The following is a 17,985-nucleotide window of genomic DNA, read 5'->3' as shown; positions in this document are numbered from 1 at the left end:
GGAATAGTATATAATTGCCTCATCTTCAAGACATCCATTCAGATTTGATCCAGATTATTAGTGGTCAAAAGTTATCATCTCAGGGATACTGGCATCCCATATGAAATGAGTTGGCGTTCAGTTTCTATCCAGATATCTAGATAGCTTCACTGAAGCATTGACCATGAATTGGTTATCAGCTACACAGGCATGGAAACTGAAATACCTTCTTACTTTGTATCAATGCTGAAGGGTGAGAAGAAGAGTGCTGGGAAACTTGACCTAAAACCTAAAACTCTGTCAATGCTGTATTCTACTATAAACCAATAGGATTTCTGCCATTAAAGCTGTCAAGAATCTACATGTTTCAGCACTAAACTCAAATATGTACATTTTAAATTTATGCTAGTATACATGCTAAATTTATGCTAGAATACATAAACTTATAAAAGAAGAAAAAAAATCACACTAGAAAAGAACAAGGATAAACAACATAGTGAGAAATATCAAACACTGGGAACTCTAGAAAGCACCAGTTATGTTACAAGGTGTGGTACAACTATGCCTATATACCCTTTGAGGAACGCACACTGTGTTACTAATAGCAGTGCTGCAAGACAAAAGTTTTTACTAGTCAAGTTATGAATTAACTCCTCTAACACAACACAGCAAAGGCCAAGACCCAGGAGAGTGGATACATACAGACAAAATTTGGGAATTAAAAAATAGGTGGTAATTGGAACACAAAGTGGTCTATGTTAGAAAATAAAGTTAGTTACATGCTGGCCACCATACCTTTTACGGGAATGGAATGCTCACTAAAAGAGTAACAGCCACACTATGGAGGGTCTATTCAAGACCCCACCTCCTTGTCACTAAAACCCTGAATCAGGAGCATGGCCAAGTCATATGTGATCGGGGTAGGAAGCAGGGATGGAAAGAATAAAAATGGGGTTTCATCCTGAGTCTAAACTGATCATGATGGAGTGGGATCCAGTAGCCCTCCACAAGTTATATATCCAACATCCACATCCCACAAGTCTATGCACAGGATGATTGGGATTTTGGAAAAAATACTGATATGGACATTATCCGGGCTTGACAAATGGCAGCGAAAGCCACTCGCCAGCCCCACACTGCGCATGCGCAAAAACCACATTGCGCATACCTGTGCCACCGGTAAATGGGGCTTGCGGCTGAAATCTACTTGCCATGGGTGAGTAGATTTTATAGTTTGTCGAGCCCTGGACATTATAGTGTTTCACAGTCTGCCTGCAAGCACTTGGTGATTTCCATCTCTCAGTCTGTAAATAGTTGTCTGAACAGAGCCTACTTATTTGGAAGGAAAAATTATATTCAAAATAAAAGCATATGAACATACACATAGAACAGTAAAGAAAAATCTTTGAATCACTTAAACCTCGATATATTTAACAATGCCTTAAAGTCACTTGTTAATAACCAACTCATATTCATTACCTTGAGAAAGTTGCATCAAATGAATATGCAAGCTGCCTGGGATCACCGGCTCTGGAAGTTCTTGAAGAAAAAATCTAAGAAGGCTAATAGCGGAGGGTACATCTGCTTCTTTAACCAAGTCCACGTCTTCTCCATTGTCGTATCTTTTCCGAAGCCACTCTACTGTCTCTGCATTCCCATTGACTTGAAAAAGGCCTTCTTGTTCCAGACCTCCTACATTTACAGGAAGTTTGCAAAAATAAATTTAGGCCCAAATCTGTTTGATCAGATGTTTGCTAAAAATCCCTCATTTTTATGAATTATAATTGACAACTGTAGATTCAACATTAAAAATACATTTTACAAGATCATGGGAAATCAAGTTATTTTGCAGAATTTCTCTGAAAACCAATCCCAAACATGCACATACCTAATTTCAAAGTACAGTCAGATAAAACACTCTCCAGGTCCAAAAGATAATTTCCTAAAAATTGGAACTGTACCAACTGTAAATATTGTGAATTTAATCAAATGTAATTACAGAACTAAAGACGTGAAATACACAGAATGCAGAAATTAGAAACTAAAAAAGTTTGACCCATCAAATCCTAATAATTTCTCAAGGCAAGAATGATATACAAGTATAGTAGTGTTAATTAAAAGCAATTCAGACACCTGTTCCTTGTTTAAAATAAAATAGATAAATACTTACCATGTTCCTCGATATAGTCCACAACGTGGCGGACTATGAATGGAACCTCATTGTCTGGTTGCCCTTCTTGCTGCAGCTCATCAAGTGGAATTCCAAATATTTTGTTAGCAAGAACAGAGTTGCAGTTACTCAAGGAAGGGGAGGAGCTCTTCCTCATATCTTTTTGCAGCCAAAAATCAAAGCTGTTTTTCTGGCAAATAAAAGGAATTAAAACTAAGACAATGTTTATGGTGGGGTAAAAGAAGAGGCACTGATATTTTACATCTACGTTCACTAGTGTCCAAATACTTTCCAACCTCCATTGGATTACATATGACAATATTTTCACTATCATCGAGCCAAGAAAAGTAAAACATATGGAGTTTGTTCCTCTTGATCCTTAATCTTTGTAGATGTTTTAATCAGATCTGACATACCAGTAGCAAACTAGTTGACATTCAGGAAAATTCCAGCTACAGGACAATTATTCAAGTAATGTTCAACTTGCTTTAGAGAAAGTCTGTTTTTTCCCCACCCTACTGTTAATTTAGCTTGTTCGCTCTGACTACTGGTAATTTTGTTCTATACAAAAGGAAGTTGCACTCTTCTGGAGAAAGAATAGCAAACGAAAAAAATATTCTTGGTTACACTCAGGTCATCACTAGAAAATACTAAGTATAAATTGTTACTAAAAGCCTACTTTACATGTGAATGGATTATCCTTACTTTATGACTGGATTGTCAAACTAATACACGAGGCAGATTAGACTCCACAAACTTTCCTACTTGAGTTTTAAAAAGCAAAACTTTTAATAGCAGTTTAAGAAAACTTACCTCAGAGTACTTAAACACCTAAGTTTAAAAAATATTTTCTGTGCCAGCTGCCCTCACTGACTAAGCATTCTTTTGTCATTTATGGTTGTTTGAGATTATGGCAGAAGATCAGCCGGTAGTTCCTCATTGAAGAAAAGCAGAACTCGATCAGTACTTCAGCAGTTAATCTAAAAATATGAACAATATTGTAAAGTCCTTAATGTTTTAATTATTTTTAAATACTTACAAGTCTAAATATTAATTTAGAAAGACTGTCTTATCTTTGACCCTGCCCAGTGATGTTAATGGTTAACCGGCTGGAGCAACCCATTGCCTGTCATATTTAATCGGTTAGACGGTTAACCAATTAAACAGGATTTTCCATTCCCAAAAAAGTGCCTTAAGAACCTTCCACCAGCGTGACTCTCGAGAAGCAATACACAACAGATATGCATAATCCATTTTGTTCACATAGTAGTTAATCATGTGCTACCTTGGTTTAAATAATCATGAAAGGTGAAGTTTAAAAATCCCATATCTGAGACATTCATTTTTCTTATGCACTAAGTATTTAGGGCGCAAACCTTTCCAAGTCATGTGTTATAAAACACACATCACCTCAGAATTGACACCCATTTTAAAAACAATATCTGAGATTAAGATTTAATTTGAAATCTTAGTTTACACAGATAGAAGTATTCCAGAATACCTCTGCATCTGGACACACAGTTCAGGTTTAAAACCTCTTTATTCCAAATAATTATTTTAGTCACAGAGAAATTATTCTAGGAAAAAATGGCTACTTTTCCCAGAGTATCCACACAGGGAGTGATTCCAAATTACCTACATGTCTTACTCTGGTCAGTTTCCCTGTGTGGACAAGGCATTTCCCATCATTAAACCCACTGAAGTCAAAGCACTTTGACCGTGAATTTGAAGAACAGGAACTTTATTATATGCTAGTACAGTGCACAACACAAGTAATCAGAGAAAATACAAACACAGTGATTACAGACAGTGCTACAATGTGCCATACACATACTAGCTAGAGGACTAAACCTACCAGCCAAAGTAAAATATGAAAACACAGGATTAGTTGGCCCAGACCACGAAGATACAAGGAGAAACCATTAAAAAAACCTCATCCCACTACTTGGAAAATGGAAGCTTTACAACATGCTTAGAAAGTCCATGTTTCATATCTGCTTCTGGCTAGTAGTTGACATGCATTTAAATCTCTACTTCACTCTAGCTATTCCTATAGTCTTCATTTTATGGACTTTTTTTTCTTTTAAAGCCTCTCTGCTGCTGCTGTTCAGCTTTTCCAGAAGCAGCTTGACTGTGTCATAAGTCTTTACAGTGAAATCAACAGGTCTTGATAATTTTACTCCCCTGGTATTTAACAGAGCTATGAGCAGCAGGGGCAATGCTGAAGCTGTCTGAGACATCAGAAACATAAGTTTCAATTTTCTAAAGTAGATAAGCAAGGAGAATATTTTTAAATTAAAGCTTAGCTCGGCATAAACTGATGGCTTCCGCACCTTCATTCACCAGGGAAAGTTTCCACACACACCACTAACAGATTTTTCCCAAGCTCTGCACAAATCTCCTGTTAGTACAGGGCTGGGCAAAATACAGCCCAGAGGGTCCCTTCTGGGACCCTCAGGCAGGTAGCTTAAAGCTCAGTCACCATCTCTTCTCTGCAGGGAGGGGGAGGCTCTGTGCGATCTCCCCACCCCATCCTCAGCTCCGACTGGCCAGAAACAACTGGCCAATAAGAACTGACCCCCAGCAATCTCTCAGCTCCTATTGGCTGGAAACAACCAGCCAATAAGATCTAAGAGACTGGCCTGGAAGATGGGAGCAATGCAAGTCTCTTCCCCCTCCGGGAGCTGAGAGCCAGGTGGGGTTTGCAGCTGCAGTTGTAAGTGATTTGGGGCTGCAGCAGGCAGGGAACCCAGCCTGCCTTGGGGTGCTACAGGGCTGCTGGCTTAGGTAAGCGCCTCCCAGCCAGAGCCTGCCTCTGGCACGCCAGCCCCTCCTATACCCCAGCTCCCTCCCCGGGTCACTATCCAAACCCTTTCCCCCCCCCCCTCCCGCCCCAGGTCACAAGTCCTTTCCAGACCCTGTACCCCCTATACCCTCTTCCCCAGGTCAGAATCTTCTCTTGCACCCAAACACCCTCCCAAACCCTGTACCCCAATCCCCTTCCTCAAGTCACCACCCACACCTCTGTGGACTGCCTCCCCTTTTCCCAGCTCACAGCTCCCTCCCAGACTTTGTACCCCCCCAGTGCCCCTCTCCCAGGCCAGAATCGTCTCTTGTACCCATACTCCCTCCCTGACTGTACACCTCTATTCCCTGACCCAGGTCACAACCCTCTCCCTTGCTAAACTCCATCTCAGACCTCACACTGTCTTCTGCCCCCCATCCTTTACCCCATGCACCCTTCTGCGCCCAACCTCCATCCAAGACACCACACCCCTCCACAGAAAAGTGCGGGCCTTGACCACTTTCCAAAATCTTGAAGTGGCCCCCTGGCAAAAATTATTGCCCCCCTCTGTTTTAGCACCATTTGAAAGTGAGTGTGTTTATGAAAATCTACTCAGAAAGTCCCTTTACACTTGAACCCAAATAATATGAAAATGTTTCAAAGCAGCTTACTCAACAATGATTCTTTACCAAGTAGGTACTTTACAGATATTTTAAAATGTAAAGTTTCATAGGTTAGGAACTCCCCCACCCCCCATATAAAGATATTATCCCTATATAAGTAAATTCATATTAAAGGTGCTTTTAAAGAGATCATTTCTCTCCTCCCCAACCAAAAAGTCATATTGGAACAAACAACTGGGTGACCATTTGAACATAATTTTTCAAAGTTATAGGAGTTGCCATGCATTTGCTAAAATGAAGAATGTTTACCTTCAGCACAATGTAGAGATGTTAGAAATTGTTTAATAATTGTGTAACTGCACTAATTCTTAGCAGTTACACAACTATTCAATGACGCCTGGGGGGCAGAGCCAATAGCCAGTGTCCTCCCAGCCCCACTTCCAGAGAACCTCCTGGCACCCCATGAGGCAGCCCCTGTCCCCGGGGGGGGGAGGGAGGAGCGAAGAGGGGGAGCGCGAGCTCCCTGCAGACAGAGGCTGCTCCGACATCCCATGCTCCACATGTATCAGAGGCAGCAGTGTGGGGTGTCAGGTGGCCCACTGGCATACTCTTCAATTAAAACTCAGACCGGTGGGCTGGGACTGAGCCAGCATGCCAGTATGAGTTAAAATGCAGAGCACGCAGAGGGATGGGGGCTGTTGCGGTTAACTGGGACCATTAACCAATAAGCAATTGCTTATTGGTTAAACAGTCATCCAGCTAGCCATCAACATCCCTAGCACAATGTTGTTATTCCTGTTCATGGTAAACTATTCACAGCTTAGTTTATATTAGGGCTGTCAATTAACATACGTTAATGCCTGCGATTAACGCAGGGCAGAATTAACTTTTAATTTTTTTAACGTGTGTTAATTGCAGGCATTAAATGCCACTGACACATTTCAAAGGAGCAGCGTTAGCAGAGCCCAGGATCAGCTGTGTGGCGCTACCCCTTTGAAATGCTGCCACAGCATTTTAAAGGGGCAGTGCGAACAGAGCCTGGGATCAGATGTGTGGGGCTGCCCCTTTGAAACACCACTGTGGCATTTCAAAGAGACAGGGCACACAGCTGATCCTGGGCTCCACTCACGCTACCACTTTGCCCCTTTGAAACGCTACATGGAGCACTGAGTCAGCTGGAGTCTTATTATTGTTTAACAGCGCAATGAACTGAGATTAATTTTTTTAAATCGCTTGACAGCCCTAGTTTATATGTAATGTGCACAAAAGGAATATTCTGTAAAAATTTTTATTTTTCCCAGCCAGAAAAAAAAACAAACAAAAAAACCACTAACAAAAACCACAACAAACCCAGTGACATTTTTCACTGAATATTAAATTAACAAAACTCTATGCAATTCACATAAGCATTCCCTCAACTATAAGTACTCTTTGTGTAGAATGAAAAGCTTGCAATTCTGTAAGGACACAATGATTAAGGTCTGAAGCCTACTAAATACAGGCTTACAATTTCATTGTTTCTATTCTCAGATCCAAACAGTTTCATCAATTTATTCACTTTTCCAATCCCCAACGTATTATGGAATTTCAACTAGAATAACCCAAATTTGTAAAAAATATGCTTGAATAATATTTAATTGGCAGTCCTATGCCCATGATTTTACTCCTAGAACTTTGTAAAACTAAGGCTGGGGTACAAGACAGGATCTTTAATTTGGAACACTAATAAAGAAGAAAGCAAACTTCCAATCAGGGTCCCACGCAGCCATGCTTCAGTGTCTTTTCACTATTCTGGGATCAACCTATGAAACTGTTAGGAGACCAGTAATATTACTACATATTGGAAATGCTCCATAATTTTATGAATCATTTTTCAAGTTTGTCCTTTCACAGTTAATTGTAATTAATTAGCTCAAATCAGATTTCCACCAAGACAGTTACATTACAGGTATATGACATTTTGGTATCAAAATCCTTCCAAAAATTCTTGATTACTTTATCACTGAAGGTGCTAACAGTTTTCTGAATGGTATCCTTCCTGCCTTACCAATCTATACACTGACTTTGATCTTTATCTACTCAGGTTTAGCACCCTTTCTCCTGATACTTTATGTATGGAGGCAGGGGGATGGGCAACAGAGCATCTTTCTGTCCCCCCACCCCCTTCTCCTATTTATTTGGAGTTTTCTTATCCCTTAGTCATAACTCCAGTCATCTGAAGAAGTGAGCTGTGCCCACAAAAGCTCATGGTACCATCTACATGTTTTGTTAGTCTATAAAGTGCTACCAGACCATTTGCTCGCTGTTTTTTTTCTGTAAGGGTACGTCTAGACTACCGCGTTTTGTCGACAGATACTGTCGACAAAACTGCCGTCGACAAAGAGCGTCCAGACACATTGAGTTCTGTCGACAAAGCAAGCTGCTTTGTCGACAGAACTCCGTAGTCTGGACGCAATGTTATAGGCAATAACACCTTCTGTCGACAGAGTTCTGTCGACAGAAGTGTTATGCCTCGTAAAATGAGGTATACCAGCGTCGACAAAACTGCTGAGTTCTGTCGACGTTATGGCGACAGAACTCAGCGGTAGTGTAGACACTGGTATAGTTTTGTCGACAAAAGTCCACTTTTGTCGACAAAACTAGGTAGTCTAGACACACCCTTACAGACTAACTCCCCTACCCCCTGAAGCTCTTGATTACTTTTGTTAAAATATTCACACAGCCACTAAATTATGTGAGCAAAATGCGTATTTTGATCATCTCTTGCTTCTTCTCCATGTAAATTTCAATAGACTTACAGCAGATGGAAGCAAACATACAGATATAAGGACAGCATCATCTTGAGTTCTAACAAATGTAGTTGGGAAGATGGATTATCTATCCTTTCAGTCATTCAACCAGAAGGGTGGTGATAGTTATGTAAGAAACTTGAAATTTCAGCATGCTTTAAAGCGGTATTAGGCTGCATTTCTCACCAAAAATAAAAAATGAAATGAAGAATCAGGAATTTCAGGTGACTGCATCTGAGAATCTCTCAACTTTGGCATTCCATTTTTGTTGTCTGAGCAAACAACAGTCCCCCTGGGCATAGTGCTCTCCGAATTCTCAATCATCAGCCACTTGGACAAAATAGTCTTCAGTATTACTTTTCAGGTTTAAAATCAGTAATGCTAAAGGTGGAAATACAGAAAAATATGCTTGGATACCTTCAGGAACGATCTAGCCATTTCTTCTGTTCAGCCAGCGATCTTTCAACTATTAATGTTGATTCCTATTGGTTCTTTCTTCTCTATTTTGTCATTGGCAGCATCTAGTGCAGTGGTGGGCAACCTGCAGCCCACTCGAGTTCCACCTGCAGCCCATGCAACCACTGTCTGCGCCTCTCCACCACGTGCTTCTCCTGCACTGGGGCACTGGAATACCACACACTTCCTACGCCTTCCCCTTCCTCCAAGCACTTTCAGAGTACCATGAATCTGCTGATTCGTACTCCATCCCTGCTTCTCCCCCCCAAAAAAAGCTGGCTGCTCAAGTTCCAGGAGGAAGAGGGTAGAGAAGGGACCGAGCACAAATCAGAAAATTCATGGCACTCCGAAAGTCCTGGGGGGGGGTGTGAAGAGTAGGAAGTGCAGGAATCCAGTGCCCCAATATGTGAGAAGTGTGGGTGAAGAGGACAAAGAGGGGGTGTATGGGAAACCCCACAGGCTACATGTTGTCTACCACTGGATTTCAATCACGCAGCCCACTCAGATAAAGAAGAGCCACTCATATGGCCCACTCAGTGTGGGCTGCCCATTACTGATCAAGTAGTAATCAAATTTAAGCCTGCCTGGAAAAAAATACATCCGGGACATAGCTTCAGTCGTCTCTTTATATTGCCCATCTTGTGTAACACTGAAGGTGATATTACTATAAACCAAAGCTACACTTTTCCCCATGTTCAGTGTTCCCTCTAAGATTTTCTATCCATGGAGCAGAGAGAGTTTTGTCTTGTGCACCAAAACTGAGCTCACATGCATTTGTTTGGATATATGCACCACCATTGCACCCACCAGTTACTAACAAATATCATATTCATATATTAATGTTATGGAAGAAAGAATATTAAAATAGCCCTTTCCCAGTCACAAAGAATAAAGAGAGCTGTTAAATCAGAACTTTCATCCAAGCATCCTTATTATTATGGCACTTTGGCTAACCCTAAGTGCTATGTCATGCCATCAGTTACAGATAAGGTAAAAAGACATCACCTCTCCCCACACATATGTATCTGCAAAATTTGAGCAATAAGCTTTTTTTCTTCAAGATCTGTGCTGCGCTGCTACATAACACAGGAAATAAATGGTGGCAGACAATGTTCCCTCTAACTTTTTCCACCCATGTGCAAAATAAATTTTATGATGTCCACCAAGACATGTGCCAATGTGCACCACCAGTAGAAACACATGCTGCTGGCTGTGGGTGCTGTATTAATTAATTGGGTGGCATTTGAATCTTTCCTGGGTGGCTGCCCAAACTCTCAGCTGACTGAGGTAACACTGAGGAAGAAGTTATACACTAGTTGCATCTGTCCTTACTCCTAAGTGTAGCCAATTGCAAATTGGGGTTTGCACTGGGGGAGCTAATAAGGGATTATCCCAATGGAAAAGAGGCTCTGTGTCATCTTAATTAGAATAAATTCCTGTATGTGCAATTATTTAGCCTAAGAGCGCAGCACTGGTGCAGATGCATCAACTGCCATCCAACAACTGCAGAATTGTGGCTATTTCAAAATGGAGCTAAGCCCCAATTCACACTGCTGCCTCAGTCACTGAATGCCTAGGTTTATTAACTAGAAGACTTACCTAGCATTGCTCATGTCTGGAGCCAGCCCAGGGCAGAGGTGGGCCACGCAGGCTGTTCACCTCCTGCTCCTTGTGGCCAGTGTGAAGTGGGAGGGGCATGCAGCACAGTGAGCAGCTACTCCCTGGGAACAGCCCGCGGCAGTGGGGGCTCTGCTGCTGACCAGCAGCTGCTCCCCAGGGCTGGGGTACTTGCTGCTGCCATGTGGTTTTGGCCCCAGCTGGAACCACTGGAAGAGCAGCCACCTGCCACACAGCTGCACACGCAGCTGCAGCTCTGGCCCCAGTCGAGGCCTGAAGAACCTGCCATTGGCCACCTGCGACACGACTCCAACTCTAGCCCTGGGCACCAGGGCAGCTGCCACCTGCCACACGGCCCACAGCTCCAGCCATGGGAAAAGGCCAAAGGTAGGGCTAGGGTCACATCGTGGCTGCCCTGCTGCTCCTGAGGGGAGGAGGGGTAGCTGCCCACCACATGTACAGCTGAGCAGCCACTGATAAGCCCGGGCTCCTCTGTTAATCCTAATGACTATATACACACCCACACCACCCTTGCTGCCTCTGCATTAGAGGCAGCAACAGGGGGGAGGGGCATGAGGAGACAGCTCCCACAGAGCTGTTTGCCCTGCATCACTGCCTTCCTTAGAGGCAGCAGTGTAGGGAGGCAGGTGGGAGCCAACTTAAAAGCCAGCCTCGAGCACCAGCTCTCACCTGCCCCCTGCGTGTAAACATGTAACCACTGAATTTTTCAGCAGTTACACATTTACAAAAATAAATGTTTGCTAACATCTCTCCTGGACACTGCAGGCCATAATGAACAGCACTTGCTATGCACTGTGGCAGCACAGGTAGGTGCTGTACTGTAAAGACACACACAGGTGGCAGGTATCTGCTAGGCCTAGTCTTCACCTTGCATCAAGCAGTAACTTCAAGATAATGAAGATGAACTCCTAAAGTTCCATATCATACCACTGGAAACCACCAACCGATGCAAGGCTGGTTCAGAGTGCCTGAAGAACGTCTGGATGCAGACAGCCCAAAGATCAGAAGGCCCCCACACAGGAAGCTGCTGCAGAGCAAGAGCTCCCCCTGCATTCCCTGTCCTAGAGAGGCTGAAGCCTAGCCCCTCTGTGTGGGCAATCTCCACAATGAAAAGTGAGAGAGTTTGGGGGGGTGGGGCAGGAAACGAAGAGTTCCATGACAAATAAAAACATGGCTACCGAACTAATGGGACATGTCTGGTTCTTCAGCAGCAGAAGAGAGGGCTGGCTGCAATTTGAGTCTTTTCCCAGTAAACAACCATGACAGGAGCAGCTGGACAGCAAGAGGCCTCCTGATGCCCAAGTAAAACTCCCAACTTTCAGCATAAAGGCCTCATCTCTCTCCACTGTCCTAAAGGCCCACTGCTCTTTTACACACACAAATACCACTCTCACTACTAATGGCACTGTTTTCCCACAGAGCTACTCAAAATATTTTGAATTTTTCTTTAAATTTTGTAAAACAGGAAGCAAAGTGAACTTTGGTTTGTGTTCAACAACAATTTAAATAAAAAAAGAGTAGGATAAACTTAAAATGAGTGAAGTTAAAAAAATAAAATCAAACTACGAATGCAGTTCAGCTACATACCAAGATGTCACCTATGACACTTGTTTCTTGTAATTTTGATAATACAGAAGACAAATAATATCTGCTTCATTGTGTTGCTTTTTGATGAATGGTCTAAAAATATGAGATGTTTCCAGGAGATTTGATAATCATGTATAGTAAAATAAACACTTAAGGAAGCCCAAAGTCTGGAAATACATAATAAGACTATGAAGGCCTAAAGTAAATGTATGCTAAAAGGATAAGATTGATGTTTTAAGGTACAAGAAGCAATGTGGCAGTGCATGAATCAATAACTTTTGGGAACCACTTTAATAATTTGATGCAATATTATCTGCTTGAATCTATGGGCAACCTGAAACTACAGCCCAGAAGTGTTAACTCCCTTGCCCTCCTTTAATCATATCAGCATGTTGACTTCAAAGCCTAACTATGACACTCTACATGACTGTATTACTTAATTTCCAATCATTTTCAGTTTGGATGGGAAAGGAAGAAGGGGGGGGGGGGAGAAAGATTAAAGGGAAAAGAGTTGTATCCCTAAAGAGGAAATAAAGGATGCTAAACATAAGATATTGAACAAATCAGTAACTAAATGTTTAGTTACTACCCAAATTCCACCTTTGATTTGCATGTTAATATCTCATTGAGACTAGTGACGTTAAATTTTGTTTCACCAGCTAATCAAGTAGTCGATGGAAATTCCAACTACTCAATTGGTCAATAAGGGGCGAACTGCAGAGCTGCAGTGGGGTTAGCTCCTGGGCTGGGAGCTAACCCCACTGTGCCGTCTGCCTTTTAAACAGCCACCTGGCTCTTATGACATTTAAAAGGCAGAGGCATAGCAGGGGACTGGGCACAAGCTGAGAATCAGCTGTCCCAGCTTGCACCTGGTCCCCTGCTGCACCTCTGCCTCTCCTGCGGAGATGGTGCAGGGGCACCAGGGGGAAATGACACCAGCTTTTAAGCCAGCTCCCCCTAGCATAAGTTCCTGCTTTCCCCACTTTCCCACCTCACACTGAGGTAGCAAGGGGGGGCGGGGGGAAGGGGAAAGCGCAACTAATCGAGTAGTCACTCAACTACCCGATAAGCATAGTCGACTAGCAGCTGCTTACATCCCTAACTGAGACTAGGCAAGAGTGCAACTGTGGATTATGAATGGATAGTACCCTGAAATTTTCACCCTGTCCCCCTGCAGATTATATCCGCTTCAAAAAAGGATAAATGCAAATACTTCAACATGAAATAGCAGTTAAACTAAAAACATGTTAGGTCTTTTAGTGAAAATGAACAAATGTGGGGTTTTCTCCAACTCTACATACAAACCACAGTAAAATGCTAATATTTCACTTAATCATATAAAATAGAGAGATTCATCCTGACATGACCAACTACGTATTATGGAATATTACTGTATTAGAGATGAAAAATACTAAGTCACATTAAATACATCAGCTACACATTCAGGTGAATTAGCATTTTATTCTCTACTTTTAATTTCACGACTTATTTCTATGTTTATTCCTTTATTGGTGAGGGAATATTTCACTATGTTCAATAGGAGAAAACCATTACAGGCCTTGCTTTTTGTAATCTTAATGGCATTGGTCTGTCTTGGCAACAGAAAAACTAAGCAAGTATTCCATACCCACTAGTGAAATAGATGCTCTTAAAATTACCTTTTCATGCACTCTAAAGTTAAGAATGTTTTACTATTGATTCTGTTTGAGAATGTTACTTACTGAGCTTTTTAAAGCCTTTTGAGATCTAAAGATTAAAAGCCATTTATTTGAGCTTAATAGTATACTGTGATTATTCCTTATTTGTAGCTTGTGATACATCAGTATTGGTGTAAAACTGAATTAGCTGGTCTCCAAATAAAAGTTTATGATTCAGTTGTAGATCTAAGAGTGTGGTTTATTTAAGAACTGATTTATTAAATTTGTGATTACCTAATAAGCAGCAGCACAAAGTCTAATGTATAGGTTCGTGAGAAAAATTTTATAGCTTTGTCAGAAATGACTGTCTTATCAAATAGATTTCATTTTTCCCTCTGCCCCTTAACCAGATGATTATTTAATTCACATGCTCCTTAACTAGTTCATTGGAATATACTGGCTTTAAGTGAACAAGCCTCAGCAATTTTGCACAACATCAAAAACTAGAAATACTCACACTGATTATTCTTTATTACTATATAAACTTAGTATCAATATATACACAAGACTCAATCTCTAGTGAATGACCACAAACATCAACTTACCCTGCCATGAGTTTTTCCTGCATACCTAAACAACCTCAGAAAGTACTTAAAACAAATAAGTATAGAATATTTTGTGTCAGAACAATGTACGTGGATAGCATGGTCAGAAATAAAAATAGTATTCCCATAGTGACCCTTAAAACTCGCAGTGAAAATAAGCCCAAATTAGCCCTTATGACAGTATATGGAATAAATGTAATGGAACAATTCTATCATAACCACAAACAACTGATCACAGTACTTTTAAAACCACACATTAAAAGAATATTTGTTTGGAAATAATTTTTAAAGCAGTAGACAAAAAACAGACCATTTAATGATAGTGAGTGTTTTTATACATATTTTCTCCTTTTTACAATTTAGTCTACAGTCATTTGAATTTAAGAGGATGGAACTACATTATATTTTCTTCACAAATCAAACAAAATTAGGCCTTAATAAACACTGCCACGAAGGTTAGAAGAAATTACACTCAAAATTTAGAAAACTGTATAAGTAGTCTTATCTTGAATACTTATTGTACAGTTATATTTTTCTGTTTGTAAACTTAGTAAAAACCAAAGCCAATACAACACATTTTATTTAAACATAAAACTAGTTTGCAATTTTACAATAATTTTTGAAAGAATACACTGATGAAACACTGCAATCTGTTGATCAGTTAAAGACTAATACAAGCGCTACTAAACATTCTGTGAAAATATGCTTACCAATATTAAAGACATCATTTTATTGGCTAACTAGTTCAAATACAGATGAATTTTAATAGCATCTCAGAAAAATTAATAACAAGATTCCTATGTAATCTCATTTTATCAATAAAAATGAATTAAACTGTTACATATACCAAAAAACAAAAGTGCTTGCTTTACATACACCACTAAACACTGCTAAGAGTCTCTCCCTCAGCTACTGCACATGCTCATGTGCAGAAATATGAAGTAACTTCCTGCTAGAAAAGATCCCATCTCATTCCCAACAGTCACTAGTTAATAAATAAAAAGCCTTTTGTATCTTGTGTAGAAGCTAATTATTTTTGTCTTCCTTGCCCTACAATAATGAAAAAAGGCACTCCATAAAAACAAGCACCTGTACTTACCACCATGAGATAATCTAGAGCAAATAAATATGATGGCAGTATTTAAAAAAAAAAAAAAAAAAACACACACACACACACACACACACACACACACACACACACACACACACACACACACAACTGAGTAACGTTTTAACAGGAAGAAAATATCAATAGAGCTATGCTATTTGAGAGGTTCACGATCTATAAACAAGACTATTTAACAGTTGTTGTCACTACTACAGACTAACTACTGTTCAGAAACCAAGCTATTTCACGTAGCTTCCCACAACCCTCAAAAGGAAAATGTAAAAAAAATGCAATTATAATTATAAATAGTTATCCCATTATAGAGAATAGAAGGTGGGGGAAGAAGATACAAACCAGCTGCCAGGCCAATAATAATACTTTTAGCTTTGTTTTGTCTTGTTAGTATTGTCCTACCATTACATTATATAAGCAAGCACATATGCAGCAAAGCTTTAATAAATACACTGCAGGGAAATGTGGAATGGCAAGAAAAAGGGAGTCTATAGGAGCTAAGAAACTTGCAAACAATTGATAAAATTTTAACAGTGATCCCGCTATCCTGCTAGTAATTAACCTGACCAACACAACTAAGGGTTGGGGTAGTGACTAGGCCACCTGCCCATGTACAGTTTGCAGGATCAGGTCCATAATCTTTACTGTAATGGAGAATTTGAATGTGATGCAATAATTAGTTTAAATTCAATTTGTCTCCCTTTGAGCACATATATGTCCTTAAGACAATACCCAGAATACCCAAAGAAGAGACTAGAACACTTTAGGCATACATAGATGAGGAATCATAAATTAAAAAGAGAATAGCTATTATTACCATATTACAATAAAGCTCTTTATTTGGCAACAGCCAGAAAGCAGACCTAGAAAACAACAACTACAATATATTGCACATTTCTAGCATTACAGTGCTCCACCCACGCACTGCAAATAAAAGATGGACTCATTGTACCCAGTTTCTAATGCATTTATCTTTTTATGAAACTGATACGACAGAATATAGTTTCTACAATATTGTAACTGTAGTCCTAAAAAATAAATCTGACTTGATCTCTATGTATGCTCTGAGCAGTGTGAAACTTTGTTCAACTCCGAGTCAATTGCCAACAATAGATCAAGAATATATTCCAGAAATTCAAACCAATTCCTAATTTTACCAAGGAATACATTATGAGACTTTTTAAAGTGAATATGTAGAAATGTGCAGAATGAGATGGTCAGTGAGTAAACAAGGGCAACGTGGGGGTTGCAAAAGATTAGCTAGCTTCTCACAAAGTGAATACTTCGATTCTAGATTGTAATTTTTCACCATGAAGTTGAATTCCAAACAGATATCAGCAGATCACTATTGGAACAGCATTTAAAAAAACAAAAAACAAAAACCACCACCCACCTTCACCACATCCCTTCACATTCCTTTAAAAAAAGTACTATAATCATGTGAGTGGAAGGGTAGTATCAATTGTTCATAAGGCCTGCATAAGCACTAATACAATAAACTTCTAAAGAACATCCATCCCCAGCAAAACATAACTGGTTCTAAAATGGTATTCTTTCAAACGTATAATCGCTTTCCTTCTTCACAATCTAAACCAGGAATGGGCAACCACAAATAGTGGTTGTGTGAGTAATGAGGCCTTCCTTCACCTCAGTGGGCCACAGCAGCCCACTGGGGTTCTACCTATGGCCCCTATTTGCCATCTTCCCCCATCCCAAGCGCCTCTCATTTACCGGGACACCAGAGCCCTGCACTTACCTGCTCTTCCTCCTCCCTCCCAGCATTTTTAGAGTGTGCAAATCACCTGATATTCACTCCATTCCCCACTTCTCCCTCTCCCTCCTAGAAGAGGAATGCCACGAACAGCTGATTTGCTGTTCCAGCTGTGGGGGAGGAAGCAAGGACAGAGTACAAAACAGGCACTTGGTGGTTCTTCCTGAACTGCTGGAAGGGAGGAGGAGAGGTGTAGCAAGCGTGGAGCTCCAGTGCCCCAGTATACAAGAGGCACATGAAGAAGAACAGATGGGAGGGGTCTGCAGACCACAGCTAGAGCCCCTCTGAGCCAATGGGCTTCAGGTGGCCCACTGCTGCCTTGCAAGTAATTTCTCTCACCCTCCAACAGTGAGTTATTTCTTAATAGACAAGCATTTAGCTGGCGGTAAAAGTTATTTGCTGTTGCACGCAAAATTTCAGTAGGGTTTTTCATTGCATATGGACTTCTACTCTTCACACCTGCAGTTTCCTTTGCAAAAAAAGGATTGCCAGGCTCACACTACTTTCACACCTCCAATTTTGAAAAATCCTATTGACCCACTTTGAAAGAGGCCTGTGACCTGTGACCCAAAAGTAACGTACATACAACAGGTTGTGTATGCAAAAAGGAATGACCTCCCAAAGGATCATCATAAGCCTTCCAAACTTCTGTTACAAGTGCAAGGCATATTTCATCATCCTCTCTTCCCCTTTTTCCTATAAGAAACATACACTCTATTCATTCACTCATCCAGGATAAGACAGACTTTATTTTATAAGACTATAAAATGTGATACTTCTATTCTTGCTATTGTGTCAAGAGCAGAGAAATTGATTTTGCATCTG

General features: G+C 40.6%; 1 protein-coding gene across 5 annotated transcripts in view; it reads right to left on the bottom strand.

Moving 5' to 3' along the window:
• Positions 1–17,985, bottom strand: part of FAM13B (family with sequence similarity 13 member B) — a 103,435-nt gene that overhangs the window by 64,221 nt on the left and 21,229 nt on the right. For all 5 annotated transcript variants that reach the window (XM_075900463.2, XM_089769471.1, XM_006116004.5 and 2 more), the window contains 3 exons: positions 2,963–3,129; positions 2,150–2,339; positions 1,459–1,671 (listed from right to left, as the gene is read on the bottom strand). In XM_075900463.2, the coding sequence (XP_075756578.2) occupies positions 1,459–1,671; positions 2,150–2,306 (370 nt within the window). In that variant the 5' untranslated portion in view covers positions 2,307–2,339; positions 2,963–3,129. The remainder of the gene's footprint in view (positions 1–1,458; positions 1,672–2,149; positions 2,340–2,962; positions 3,130–17,985) is intronic.

Source organism: Pelodiscus sinensis, chromosome 16 (assembly GCF_052426305.1).
Source record: "Pelodiscus sinensis isolate ZL-2025 chromosome 16, ASM5242630v1, whole genome shotgun sequence".
NCBI lineage: Eukaryota > Metazoa > Chordata > Testudines > Trionychidae > Pelodiscus > Pelodiscus sinensis.
Note: the sequence above shows the minus strand (reverse complement) of the source record. Positions and strands in the feature narration are given on the sequence as shown.